Source organism: Schistocerca cancellata, chromosome 4, assembly GCF_023864275.1.
Source record: "Schistocerca cancellata isolate TAMUIC-IGC-003103 chromosome 4, iqSchCanc2.1, whole genome shotgun sequence".
Taxonomy (NCBI): Eukaryota; Metazoa; Arthropoda; class Insecta; order Orthoptera; family Acrididae; genus Schistocerca; species Schistocerca cancellata.
In genome coordinates, this window is record NC_064629.1 from 550,004,808 (window position 1) to 550,019,659 (window position 14,852).

Consider the following 14,852-nt stretch of genomic DNA (forward strand, 5'->3'; position numbering starts at 1 on the left):
CCAATTTTTCAATTAGAGCATTGTATGCTGCTGTCTTTTTGTCTCGGTCACTATATTCTTTACTTTTAATCTTCCACAAACATGGGTGGTTTCTATACATTTCAATGAATTCACTTACAAACTCTCGAGAACACTGACGAGTATCAACCATTTTAATGCCCTGTGCGCACAAATACAAACACTAGACTGATCAAAAAGCTGGTTTGCGCCAGATTTGCGGCGATCTCCTGTGCACACGCTCCAACTTGTCTGCGCAGATGTGGTTTGAACCCACAGATTTGAGAGGTTTCACTCAAACCTCCAACTCCAACTTCCAGGTTTGCACACACCTCAGGTTGGTGCAAATCTTCTGTCCACACGCAACGATCTGTCTGCGCAGAGGTGATGTGCGCAGACATTTGCGCAGACAGATCGTTGCGTGTGGATGGGCCTTTAATCAAAAAATAAAATGGATAGAGATACATAGCTTTCAGAGATGATAGCTATAGTGACACACTATCACCTAGGATAACAGTCTGTTGAAATCACCTGAAGCAATTAAAAATTGTTACGTCAGTTACTGGCAAAATAGTAAACGGTTTCCAGAACGAGATTTTCACTCTGCGGCAGAGTGTGCACTTGTATGAAATTTCCTGGAAGATTAAAACTGTGTGGCGAACCAAGACTCAAACTTTGAAAATGTTTATTTATTGTGAGATATTAACTTCTGTGGTTCTAAAGATATTGGGTTGTGTCACTGGACGTGCCTAACTTTTCTGAGATTGCAAATGTATTCAGATTTGCATTAATATTTGATGTGAGTTATTGTCGAATCACAAAGAGCTGTAACTCAGCTGTCTTTAAGATTGTCTTGCACTACCATTTCTTGGAGCATCTCCTGCATAAAGCCCATGCGAGTAACAGCCATCCAAATTCCCAGCATAGAGATTTCCCCCACATCCAGTCCTTCACTAACGCACATGGCTCACCTGGAGCAGTTGTGGCAGCCTATCCGGCTGCGTTATGCTATCAGACCTGGGGCTGCACAGCTTCGTAAACAAATTCACCTTACCTTGTACCAATTCTAGGCGGCCAACTAGTTGACCTACATACACATAATATTACAGCAGACAGTAACCAAATTTGCCTTTCATGCACAGCAATACTCAAACCCACCATTGTCCTATAATCACACCTCGTGTGATAATGAACCAGTCTGGTTGTATGCACTGGAAAGCACAGAGATACCAGGAGTTAAAGCGATTCCAAAGGCATTAGAGGTGCCACAGCTTTCACTGCAGGTGCCACAATGTCATTGCAGCCTAGGGCAGCAGTGTGAAGACTGCTGCTCACCGCTAATACAGCTTGTAGCTGTTTTTGAAAGACAGTGGTTCACACACCACATGTAAATTATGATCATCTCTTCTGGCACAAGTCGTAGAAGCTGAGGCATCATGCACTATTTCATGTTTGAGCAGGTTCAGATCTCTCTTTAGTAGGTAACTGAAGGGTGTATTTATGTATAAACTGAGAAACTTAAATAGTTTGTGTGTGACGCTTTTGTCAACCGCTCACACAATGTAATAAAGGATAATTTAACATGCCAGCACGACACTGTGCATAAAATATACCTCTCAACAAGACGCTAATGATACAAACAACATCACTTTTTGAAACAGCACTTCTGGACTTATGCAGATACAATATTGTTTTCTTATCCTCACATGAAGACATCACTCTCTACCTGTTGTCCACTAGTTTTAATACAACATGTATAAACCATCTAGAAAAAAATTACATTTTGTTTTGTTGCACCATTTTTGCAGTTACAGCTTATAAGAATGCTTAGAAACTTGGGGAGTTATTTCTGTGGCAGAGATTTTAATAAAACTGGTCATTTACTACGGTTGTCTGTAGAGATTTAGCCCAATCATTAGAAGCAAAACTACAGAAATGGTAATGGCTTCTTCATAAACTGCCTCTTCATCCCATAAATTACTATGTTTTATGACTGACAAACAAAAATTAAGTTCTGCCTACATGTGCTTCAACGGCAGCAGAAAGAAAGAACATTTATGTGCATGGGTCTTGATTTAAAATGTCATCTGCTCAGTGCCCACTAGAAGTTTCTAACAGGCATTTTAAATCAACTTGCAAAAAAAATATGCGCACAAAACCATTTCTTGAAAATTGGACAAAATGCAGCACTTAGTGGGGGTTCATACAAAAATACTCCTTTATCGATGTTCCATTTCTTCCCATACAAAATGGATACAGTCACTGCATAAGCCACCTCTTACCTTTAACTTTACTGGCTGCAGCATCAGACGCCGATACATGTACACTGTGCAGTTTCATTTTTTTTTGTTCACGATATTCTTCCATAAAACCTTTTGAAAGTTCATCAACAATCTGCGTAAGTTCTGTGTTGTACCTGAAACAAATTACAATACAAAAAAAGTATTTTAGAAATGCAAGTGGCTTTTTTCTGAGGCTATCAACTCCCCCCCCCCCCCCCCCCCCATCCCCCAATGAACCATGGATCTTGTCTTTGGTGGGGAGACTTGTGTCCCTCAGCGATACAAATAGCTGTACCGTAGGTGCAACCACAACGGAGGGATATCTGTTGAGAGGCCAGACAAATGTGTGGTTCCTGAAGAGGGGCAGCAGCCTTTTCAGTAGTTGCAGGGGCAACAGTCTGGATGATTGACTGATCCAGCCTTGTAACACTAACCAAAACGGCCTTGCTATCCTGGTACTGCGAACGGCTGAAAGCAAGGGGAAACTACAGCTGTAATTTTTCCCGAGGGCATGCAGCTTTACTGTATGGTTAAAATGATGATGGTGTCCTCTTGGGTAAAATATTTCAGAGGTAAAATAGTCCCCCATTCGGATCTCCGGGCGGGGACTACTCAAGAGGATGTCGTTATCAGGAGAAAGAAAACTGGTGTTCTATGGATCGGAGCGTGGATTGTCAGATCCCCTAATCGGGCAGATAGGTTAGAAAATTTAGAAAGGGAAATGGATAGGTTAAAGTTAGATATAGTGGGAATTAGTGAAGTTCGGTGGCAGGAGGAACAAGACTTTTGGTCAGGTGAATACAGGGTTATAAATACAAAATCAAATAGGGGTAATGCAGGAGTAGGTTTAATAATGAATAAAAAAAATAGGAGTGCAGGTAAGCTACTACAAACAGCATAATAAATGCATTATTGTGGCCAAGATAGACACAAAGCCCACGCCTACTACAGTAGTACAAGTTTATATGCCAACTAGCTCTGCAGATGACAAAGAAATTGATGAAATGTATGATGAGATAAAATAAATTATTCAGATAGTGAAGGGAGATGAAAATATAATAGTCATGGGTGACTGGAATTCGATAGTAGGAAAAGGGAGAGAAGGAAACGTAGTAGGTGAAGATGGATTGGGGGTAAGAAATGAAAGAGGAAGCTGCCTGTTAGAATTTTGCACAGAGCATAACTTAATCATAGCTAACACTTGGTTCAAGAATCACGAAAGAAGGTTGTATACATGGAAGAAGCCTGGAGGTACTGGAAGGTCCCAGATAGATTATATAATGGTAAGACAGAGATTCAGGAACCAGGTTTTAAATTGTAAGACTCTGACCACAATCTATTGGTTATGAACTGTAGATTAAAACTGAAAAAACTGCAAAAAGGTGGGAATTTAAGGAGATGGGACCTGGATAAACTGAAAGAACCAGAGGTTGTAGAGTTTCAGGGAGAGCATTAGGGAACGATTGACAAGAATGGGGGAAAGAAATACAGTAGAAGAAGAATGGGTAGCTTTGAGAGACATAGTAGTGAAAGCCGCAGAGGATCAAGTAGGTAAAAAGACAAGGGCTAGTAGAAATCCTGGGATAACAGAAGAAATATTGAATTTCATTTATGAAAGGAGAAAATATAAAAATGCAGTAAATGAAGCAGGCAAAAAGGAATACAAACATCTCAAAAATGAGATTGACAGGAAGTGCAGAATGGCTAAGTAGAGGACAAATGTAAGGATGTAGAGGTGCATATCACTAGGGGTAAGATAGATACTGCCTACAGGAAAATTAAAAAGACCTTTGGAGAAAAGAGAACCACTTGTATGAATATCAAGAGCTCAGATGGAAACCCAGTTCTAAGCAAAGAACGGAAAGCAGAAAGGTGGAAGGAGTATATAGAGGGTCTATACAAGGGCAATGTGCTTGAGGACAATATTATGGAAATGGAAGATGATGTAGATGATGATGAAATGGGAGATATAATACTGCATGAAGAGTTTGACAGAGCACTGAAAGACCCAAGTTGAAACAAGGCCCTGGGACTAGACAACATTCCATTAGAACTACTGACAGCCTTGGGAGAGCGAGTCCTGACGAAACTCTACCATCTGGTGAGCAAGATGTGTGAGACAGGCGAAACACCCTCAGACTTCAAGAAGAATATAATAATTCCAATCTCAAAGAAAGCAGGTGTTGACAAATGTGAAAATTACTGAACTGTCAGTTTAATAAGTCACAGCTACAAAATACTAACTCGAATTCTTTACAGATGAATGGAAAAGCTGGTAGAAGCCGACCTCAGGGAAGATCAGTTTGGATTCCGTAGAAATTTGGAACATGTGAGGCAATACTGACCCTACGACTTATCTTAGAAAATAAATTAAGGAAAGGCAAACCTACATTTCTAGCATTTGTAGACTTAGAGAAAGTCTTTGACAGTGTTGACTGGAATACTCTCTTTCAAATTCTGAAGGGGGCAGAGGTAAAATACAGGGAGCGAAAGGCTATTTACAATTTGTACAGAAACCAGATGGCAGTTATAAGAGTTGCGGGACATGAAAGGGAAGCAGTCATTGGGAAGGGAGTGAGACAAGATTGTAGCCTCTCCCCGCTGTTATTCAATCTGTATATTGAGCAAGCAGTAAAGGAAACAAAAGAAAAATTCGGAGCAGTTATTAAAACCCATGGAGAAGAAATAAAAGCTTCGAGGTTCGCTGATGACATTGTAATTCTGTCAGAGAAAGCATAGGGCTTGGAAGAGCAGTTGAACGGAATGGACAGTGTCTTGAAAGGAGGATATAAGATGAACATCAACAAAAGCAAAATGAGGATAATGGAATGTAGTCGAATTAAGTTGGGTGATGCTGAGGAAATTAGATTAGGAAATGAGACACTTAAAGTAGTAAAGGAGTTTTGCTATTTGGGGAGCAAAATAACTGATGATGGTCGAAGTAGAGAGGATATAAAATGTAGACTGACAATAGCAAGGAAAGTGTTTCTAAAGAAGAAAAATTTGTTAACATCGAATATAGATTTAAGTGTCAGGAAGTCGTTTTTGAAAGTATTTGTATGGAGTGTAGCCATGTATGGAAGTGAAACATGGATGATAAATAGTTTGGACAAGAAGAGAATAGAAGCTTTCGAAATGTGGTACTACAGAACAATGCTGAAGATTAGATGGGTAGATCACATAACTAATGAGGAGGTATTGAAAAGAATTGGGGAGAAGAGGAGTTTGTGGCACAATTTCAGTAGAAGAAGGGATCAGTTGGTAGGACATGTTCTGAGGCATCAAGGGATCACCAATTTAGTATTGGGAGGGCAGCATGGAGGGTAAAAATCGTAGAGGGAGACCAAGAAATGAATACACTAAACAGATTCAGAAGGATGTATGTTGCAGTAGGTACTGGGAGATGATGAAGCTTGCACAGGATAGAGTAGCATGGAGAGCTGCATCAAACCAGTCTCTGGACTAAGACCACAACAACAAACAACATCAACTCACTATAATTTGTGTAGTGTTTACGATGTTTTTAATAGGATTCTAAGTTAAAGTAAAATAATTGCAGGTCATTCTGATGTAAATATAAAATTATTCGTCATCTAGATAAACCTATGTGGGAACATACATATTTAGCATTGCTATCTTCCTGAATTTATATCACATAGCATTAACTGATGAACTTTTTAAGTTGCTGTTATAACTTCAAGTTGAACAAATATATTTCAAGGACGACGCAATACATGAAAGTCCCAGATCAAGTAAATAGAGTTAGACGTGTGTCACTTTAACAGTCAAATCATCACCGAGTCCGAGTCTAGTGGCCGCTGGCTGGCTGGCCGCTTAGGTGGCGCTGCTGCTGCATGGCTGGCAGACAGCGCCGCACGTAGAGGACACGCGTAACTGAGTGGCGGCACTTTGAAAGATCAGCGAGTCACAACACTTTTCCCCCCTTTGAAGTTTTTGCACAGGTCTTGATGGAGGTGGCCTGTAGATTGCTAACATCCATAGGTGGTGTTTGACTGGCCGTAAAGTCTCGAGGAGGAGGCTTCCCGCACGGACGGAAGTGTCCCCGATGATAACGGGTCGAGATGACAGGAGACGTGGGGGTCGAATATGTTGGGGCCCCGTGCACCAGTCTGCCCATTGCAGCAAGTCTGGTTGTTATAACAGGAGACATGGGCGATATGTCCGCATCCATAGGAGAAGGAGGCTGGTAGAGTTGCTCCGACAGATGATGGACATCTGGTTCCTGCATGGGCACGTCTCCTGTTGGCGTCAGTTCTTGTGCTGGCACCGATACAACAGTGAGAGGACTGTGTTGTGAGTAATGAGAGATTCCAGGATCCCGAGCGTCAGGTAGAGCTGAAGGTGGTGTAGCGGCATCCGGAACAGGCGTTGCCAGCACACGAGGCCGAAGCTGGTCCGAATGACACACTGCAACACACGTGTCCGTCTGGATTTCATACAGGTGTCGGCCACGGTGTCGTAAGATGCAGCCAGGACTCCATATTGACCGCCTACCATATCCCTGTACCCATACAAGGTCGTCGGCGGTGAACCAGCCAAGCGAAGGCACCCACGGCCGTGAGGTGGAAGGCTACAGAAGATGAAGTAGCGTGCGGGGCTGTCGGCCATGTAAGAGCTCAGCCGGGCTGTGGTTGCCCATGGACGTGAAACGGTAAGAAGCCAGAAATTGGAGAAGCGCATCATCAGCAGCAGAAGAAGTCAGGAGTTTCCTCATTTGCGCCTTAAATGTGCGGACCAGTCGTTCAGCCTCACCGTTTGACTGTGGATGGACCGGAGGGGCCGTGACATGCATGACGCCGTGACGGGCACAAAAATCTGCAAAATTGGAAGAGGCAAATTGCGGACCATTATCAGTAACAAGAGTAGAGGGAAGGCCCTGCAAAGAGAAAATGTGAGCTAGAGCATTGGTGGTTGCCGCGGTGGTAGGCGACATGGAACGGACAATGAAAGGAAAGTTAGAGTAGGTGTCAGTAACTACACTCCTGGAAATTGAAATAAGAACACCGTGAATTCATTGTCCCAGGAAGGGGAAACTATATTGACACATTCCTGGGGTCAGATACATCACATGATCACACTGACAGAACCACAGGCACATAGACACAGGCAACAGAGCATGCACAATGTCGGCACTAGTACAGTGTATATCCACCTTTCGCAGCAATGCAGGCTGCTATTCTCCCATGGAGACGATCGTAGAGATGCTGGATGTAGTCCTGTGGAACGGCTTGCCATGCCATTTTCACCTGGCGCCTCAGTTGGACCAGCGTTCGTGCTGGACGTGCAGACCGCGTGAGACGACGCTCCATCCAGTCCCAAACATGCTCAATGGGGGACAGATCCGGAGATCTTGCTGGCCAGGGTAGTTGACTTACACCTTCTAGAGCACGTTGGGTGGCACGGGATACATGCGGACGTGCATTGTCCTGTTCGAACAGCAAGTTCCCTTGCCGGTCTAGGAATGGTAGAACGATGGGTTCGATGACGGTTTGGATGTACCGTGCACTATTCAGTGTCCCCTCGACGATCACCTGTGGTGTACGGCCAGTGTAGGAGATCGCTCCCCACACCATGATGCCGGGTGTTGGCCCTGTGTGCCTCGGTCGTATGCAGTCCTGATTGTGGCGCTCACCTGCACGGCGCCAAACACGCATACGACCATCATTGGCACCAAGGCAGAAGCGACTCTCATCGCTGAAGACGACACATCTCCATTCGTCCCTCCATTCACGCCTGTCGCGACACCACTGGAGGCGGGCTGCACGATGTTGGGGCGTGAGCGGAAGACGGCCTAACGGTGTGCGGGACCGTAGCCCAGCTTCATGGAGACGGTTGCGAATCGTCCTCGCCGATACCCCAGGAGCAACAGTGTCCCTAATTTGCTGGGAAGTGGCGGTGCGGTCCCCTACGGCACTGCGTAGGATCCTACGGTCTTGGCGTGCATCCGTGCGTCGCTGCGGTCCAGTCCCAGGTCGACGGGCACGTGCACCTTCCGCCGACCACTGGCGACAACATCGATGTACTGTGGAGACCTCACGCCCCACGTGTTGAGCAATTCGGCGGTACGTCCACCCGGCCTCCCGCATGCCCACTATACGCCCTCGCTCAAAGTCCGTCAACTGCACATACGGTTCACGTCCACGCTGTCGCGGCATGCTACCAGTGTTAAAGACTGCGATGGAGCTCCGTATGCCACGGCAAACTGGCTGACACTGACGGCGGCGCGGCGGTGCACAAATGCTGCGCAGCTAGCGCCATTCGACGGCCAACACCGCGGTTCCTGATGTGCCCGCTGTGCCGTGCGTGTGATCATTGCTTGTACAGCCCTCTCGCAGTGTCCGGAGCAAGTATGGTGGGTCTGACACACCGGTGTCATTGTGTTCTTTTTTCCATTTCCAGGAGTGTAGAAGACAATAAGTACCTAAAAATGGTCCCGCGAAGTCAGCATGAATACGCTCCCACGGCTTCTCAGGTGAAGGCCACGGTGACAAAGATGACTTCGGGGTGGCGTCCTGTGACGCACAAGGGCCGCAGGCAGCGACCATGTGTGTGATTTCAGAGTCGATGCCGGGCCAGTACAAATGACAGCACGCCAGAGATTTTGTGCGAGAGACACCCCAGTGCCCTTGGTGAAGGAGGCGCAAGACCGAAGCATGCAAAGACACAGGTACCACAACAGGAGCATTTTCGCTGGAAAGGAGGAGGAGAACAACACCCCTACCCGTGAGACAGTAACATAAAACGTAGTAGTTCCGCAACGGATCAGAAGTCTTAGCGGACGGACGATCTGGCCAACCCTTCTGAATACAGCGTAAAACCCGGGAAGGGGTAGGGTCAGAACCCGTCCACAACCCGCTGCTGAGCAACATCCAGGTGGGAACACAAAAGTTCGTCCCTATCGAATGCCTGATCAGGACCCATGGGAAGGCGAGACAGTGAATCAGCATTTGCATGTTGAGCCGTCAGCCGGAAATGTATCTCCTAATTGAAACGAGACAAGTAAAGAGCTCAACGCTGGAGACGGTGGGCAGCCTTGTCGGGAAGTGACGTTGATGGATGAAACAAGGAAACAAGTGGTTTGTGATCCGTAACAAGATGAAATTTGGATCCATAGAGAAAAACACCAAACTTATTAAGAGCATAAATAATGGCCAAAGCTTCTTTTTCAATTTGAGAATACTTTTGTTGGGCATCCGTGAGCGTTTTGGAGGCATAAGCTATGGGTTGTTCAGAACCATCAGAAAAACTGTGCGCAAGGACTGCACCGACCCCGTATTGAGATGCATCCGTGGCAAGAACAAGATGTTGGCCAAGTCGATAAGTAGCCAGGCACGGGGCCTGTTTCAGCATAGTCTTCAATTTCTGGAAAGCCTCATCGCATGACGTGGACCAGACACGTTTTTATGCAACAGGCGATGCAACAGCTGAGCCACCGAAGCAGCAGATGGTAAAAACCTGTGATAGTATGCTATTTTCCCCAAGAAGGCCTGCAGTTCCTTAACAGATGTTGGGCGAGGAAGGCCATCGATCGCAGTGACAGTTTGTTGAAGCAGACGAATACCATCCCGAGAGAGTTGAAACTCCCCCAAGTACGTGATAGATGCCTGAAAAAAATTTGATTTCTGAAGATTACACTTAAGACCGGCAGTCTGTAAGACATAAAAAAGTGTCCGGAGATTCTGAAGATGTTCTTAAGTGGTGGAGCCAGTGACAACAATGTCATCCATGTAATTTATATACCTAGGGACAGGGAACAATAATTGTTCCAAGAATCACTGAGAGAGAGCAGGGGTGCTGGCAACCCTGAATGGCAATCGTTGATATTGATAGAGACCGAAAGGTGTGTTAAGGACCAGAAACTGTCGGGAAGCAGTGTCAAGAGGAAGTTGACGATAAGCTTCTGCAGGTCAAGTTTAGAAAAATACTGGCCTCCAGCAAGTTTAGTGAACAATTCTTCAGGTCGAGGCATAGGTAAGTGTCGATAAGGCATTGAGCATTTACAGTGGCTTTGAAATCGACATAGAGATGAATATCACCATTTGGCTTAGCAATGACGACGACAGGAGAGTACCACTAACTGGAAGTGAGAGGAAGCAAGACCCCTGAAGCAGTGAGACGATCCATCTCCCGTTTGCGTTTGACCTGATCACGGGAGGGGGGGGGGGGGGGGGGGGGGCCACAGGAATGGGCCAAGCCTGAAAAAATCCAATTGAGCATAAGGAATAGCATCAGAGACGATACTGACAGAGTCCTCTATGGAGAACACAAAAACGCGAAAGGCATCGAAACCAAAAAGATTCTCCGCATTACTATGGTCGACCACAAATATGGGGACAGTGCGAACGGCAGATTTGTAAGATACCTCAGCATCAAATTGTCCCAAGAGAGAAATTTTCTGTTTATTGTTAAGTTCGTAATTGCCTAATGACAGGTGACAGGATTGGAGAACTCAATTGATGACAGCGGCAGCAGAACCAGTATCCACCTGCATGAGAACATCTCGACGAAGTATTTGGACAGTGACGAATAACTTCCCTGAAAGGGAAAAAGTACAATTGGCAGACAACACAGAATCAGAATCAGCGTCATGTTCATGAACACCATGTATGCGGTCGGATTTGCAAACGGATGACATGACCCTTTTTTTTTTTGCATTTGTGACACATGGCCCAAAGTTATGGACAATCCTCTCGTGAATGTTTCATAAAACACCGCGGACATGAAGGAAGTTGCCGTGGGTTTTGCTGCAGTTTCTTAGAGGTTTGTTTACGGTTAGGCCGAGGATGCGCTTGGGAGCGTACTGCAGCCACCTCGGCCGCCGGGGACACGCCACACGCTTCATCAACATCGCACAGAGTTTGTATTTCCCCGACGTCGCCCCATGCCTCTATTTGCGCTCCAGTGGTGTGAAAAATTTCAAAGACTGAGCGATGGATAGGACTTCATCTAGAGTCGGATATGCCAACTGAAGGGCACGTTGCCTAACTTCTTTGTCGGGCGCCGACTGGATAATAGCATCCCGTACCGTGGAATCGGCGTAGGATTCTTTGTGAACTTCAGTAACAAATTAACACTTTCTGCTGAGGCCGTGAAGTTCAGCAGCCCAAGCGCGATAGAATTGATTCGGTTGTTTTTGACAACGATAAAAGGTAACACGAGAGGCTACCACGTGCGTATGCTTTTGAAAATAGTCGGACAGAAGTGAGCACATTTCAGCAAAGGACAAAGACGCAGAATCTTTCAAAGGAGCCAACTGCGACAACAATCGATACATTTGAGGTGAAATCCATGAAAGGAACAGAGACTTACATGTTTGGTCAACAGCGACATGAAATGCCAAGAAGTGCTGTCGAAGACGTTTTTCATAATCAGACCAGTCTTCCGCCGCCTCGTCGTACGGAGGAAAAGGAGGTAGAGACGATGACGAGAGATGCCCCGCATTTGATGCCGCGACGAAATCACGAATCGCATTTGTGAGAAGCGTATGCTGTTCTATGAGACCTTGCAAGAGTTGCTCTAAAGTAGCCATGGAAATACATGGGTCAACGATGAAAAAGAAAAATTCACTCCCTCGTTGCCAATTGTTGTAACTTCAAGTTGAACAAATATATTTCAAGGACGACACAATATATGAAAGTCACAGATCAAGTAAACAGAGTACCTCGCTTTAACAGTCAAATCATCACTGAGTCCGAGTCTAGCGGCCGCTGGCTGGCTGGCTGGCCGCTTAGGTGGCGCTGCTGCTGCATGGCTGGCAGACAGCGCCGCACGTAGAGGGTGCGCGCAACTGTGCGGTGGCACTTTGAAAGATTGGCGAGTAACAACAGTTGCCAGTACTGTTTCTGATCTGAGGCTGAGAACGTCTCCCATATAAATGAATCTAACCTTCTTTCTGCCTTTATTTCAAGTGCAGTTAACAAAAATAATTCTTGTGTACAGCTAGTAGTTCATTTGTAATTAACTGTTTTCTCACCACACCTGGAGTTTTGAAATACTAGCAAGCATACATACTTCTCTGTCTTCTACATGTTCGGTACTTGATTTGTTGCCACATCACAAGAGTCACTGGTACTGTAATTATTCACTGTCACAAATAGGGCTTATAGTGGATGGGGAGTAGGTATATTGCATAATTTTTGTTTGTTTTTGAGGTGAATCCAACTGTCTTTGTAAGACCTGGCGTGTCATCAATTGGTTCTCTCCAAATCACGGAAAAAGTAAAGAATAGGAGACATGATCCTTTTACCCAACTTGTCAGTAGGGTAACACATGTGAAACAACATACACTCCTTGAAATTGAAATAAGAACACCGTGAATTCACTGTCCCAGGAAGGGGAAACTTTATTCCTGGGGTCAGATACATCACATGATCACACTGACAGAACCACAGGCACATAGACACCGGCAACAGAGCATGCACAATGTCGGCACTAGTACAGTGTATATCCACCTTTCTCAGCAATGCAGGCTGCTATTCTCCCATGGAGACGATCGTAGAGATGCTGGATGTAGTCCTGTGGAACGGCTTGCCATGCCATTTCCACCTGGCGCCTCAGTTGGACCAGCGTTCGTGCTGGACGTGCAGACCGCGTGAGACGACGCTTCATCCAGTCCCAAACATGCTCAATGGGGGACACATCCGGAGATCTTGCTGACCAGGGTAGTTGACTTACACCTTCTAGAGCACGTTGGGTGGCACGGGATACATGCGGACGTGCATTGTCCTGTTCGAAGAGCAAGTTCCCTTGCCGGTCTAGGAATGGTAGAACGATGGGTTCGATGACGGTTTGGATGTACCGTGCACTATTCAGTGTCCCCTCGACGATCACCAGTGGCGTACGGCCAGTGTAGGAGATCGCTCCCCACACCATGATGCCGGGTGTTGGCCCTGTGTGCCTCGGTCATATGCAGTCCTGATTGTGGCGCTCACCTGCACGGCGCCAAACACGCATACGACCATTATTGGCACCAAGGCAGAAGCGACTCTCATCGCTGAAGACGACACATCTCCATTCGTCCCTCCATTCACGCCTGTCGCGACACCACTGGAGGCGGGCTGCACGATGTTGGGGCGTGAGCGGAAGACGGCCTAACGGTGTGCGGGACCGTAGCCCAGCTTCATGGAGACGGTTGCGAATCGTCCTCGCCGATACCCCAGGAGCAACAGTGTCCCTAATTTGCTGGGAAGTGGCGGTGCGGTCCCCTACGGCACTGCGTAGGATCCTACGGTCTTGGCGTGCATCCGTGCGTCGCTGCGGTCCGGTCCCAGGTCGACGGGCACGTGCACCTTCCGCCGACCACTGGCGACAACATCGATGTACTGTGGAGACCTCACGCCCCACGTGTTGAGCAATTCGGCGGTACGTCCACCCGGCCTCCCGCATGCCCACTATACGCCCTCGCTCAAAGTCCGTCAACTGCACATACGGTTCATGTCCACGCTGTCGCGGCATGCTACCAGTGTTAAAGACTGCGATGGAGCTCCGTATGCCACGGCAAACTGGCTGACACTGACGGCGGCGCGGCGGTGCACAAATGCTGCGCAGCTAGCGCCATTCGACGGCCAACACCGCGGTTCCTGGTGTGTCCGCTGTGCCGTGCGTGTGATCATTGCTTGTACAGCCCTCTCGCAGTGTCCGGAGCAAGTATGGTGGGTCTGACACACCGGTGTCAATGTGTTCTTTTTTCCATTTCCAGGAGTGTATTTGTGGAAACCATTTGTTCTCCTGATCGCCAACCTTATACCCAAGAAAAAGTGTGTGTGGTTCTTTACAGGAGGATTAAATTTCCTTTGAAGGTGTAACTCTCCTCCCATACAAAAAAAAGGAGTTACACTATTTTCACAGGTACAAAGCATTTGAGCGTGACTAATCAGAAATGTTGTTAAACCTCCTCATTCCCTAGAGATGGATTTCTGAATTAACAGTCATGTTTGAGAGTCCCTTGTAAATAATATGATTGCTATCCAACATTTACAAATGCAGAGTCATTAAATCAAGTGGAATCACTATAACCAAGAAGTGTTACCAACAACTTTGGCAGAAGGTAAAGTGCCAAAAAACTGAGCCTGATGTGCAGAAACTTATTCCTTGTTTGAATACAGAACCTAGAATTGTACTAAAGGACAGATTTATATTCTTTGTAGTCCTGGAAAATTAACCTGAAAAAAGAGCACGTTGATCAATAAATATGTACAAGCTGGAAATAAAGTCAATCGATGTCAGACACCCCAAATAACACTTAAACGAGTTTGGGTTGTTTCTGGCTTGTGCTAAACATTTGAGGTCCAACTTTTTTCACTTTTTTGCTTATAACACAAAAACAATACATCCTACAGATAATTCTCAATACATCAAAACGAAAGAGCATAAAATTTCACATAGAATGACCTACTTAAAACTTAGATTCGGTTCAGCCATTTAGCCGCAATTCATCCTCAAAGATTGTTAATTTTTACCAACTTGGTTGAAAAGAGTGTTATACTCATGTTCCAATGTTTCAATACCTGTAACCCAAAATTGATCACTCTAAATGAAAAGTGTCAAGGATGA

At 45.9% G+C, this 14,852-nt stretch overlaps 1 protein-coding gene across 2 annotated transcripts in view; it reads right to left on the bottom strand.

The window, feature by feature from the left end:
• The window catches only part of LOC126183884 (uncharacterized), a 184,736-nt gene that overhangs the window by 129,092 nt on the left and 40,792 nt on the right, over window positions 1-14,852 (bottom strand). For both annotated transcript variants that reach the window (XM_049926188.1, XM_049926189.1), the window contains one exon: window positions 2,280-2,413. In XM_049926188.1, coding sequence (XP_049782145.1) covers window positions 2,280-2,413 — 134 coding nt within the window. The remainder of the gene's footprint in view (window positions 1-2,279; window positions 2,414-14,852) is intronic.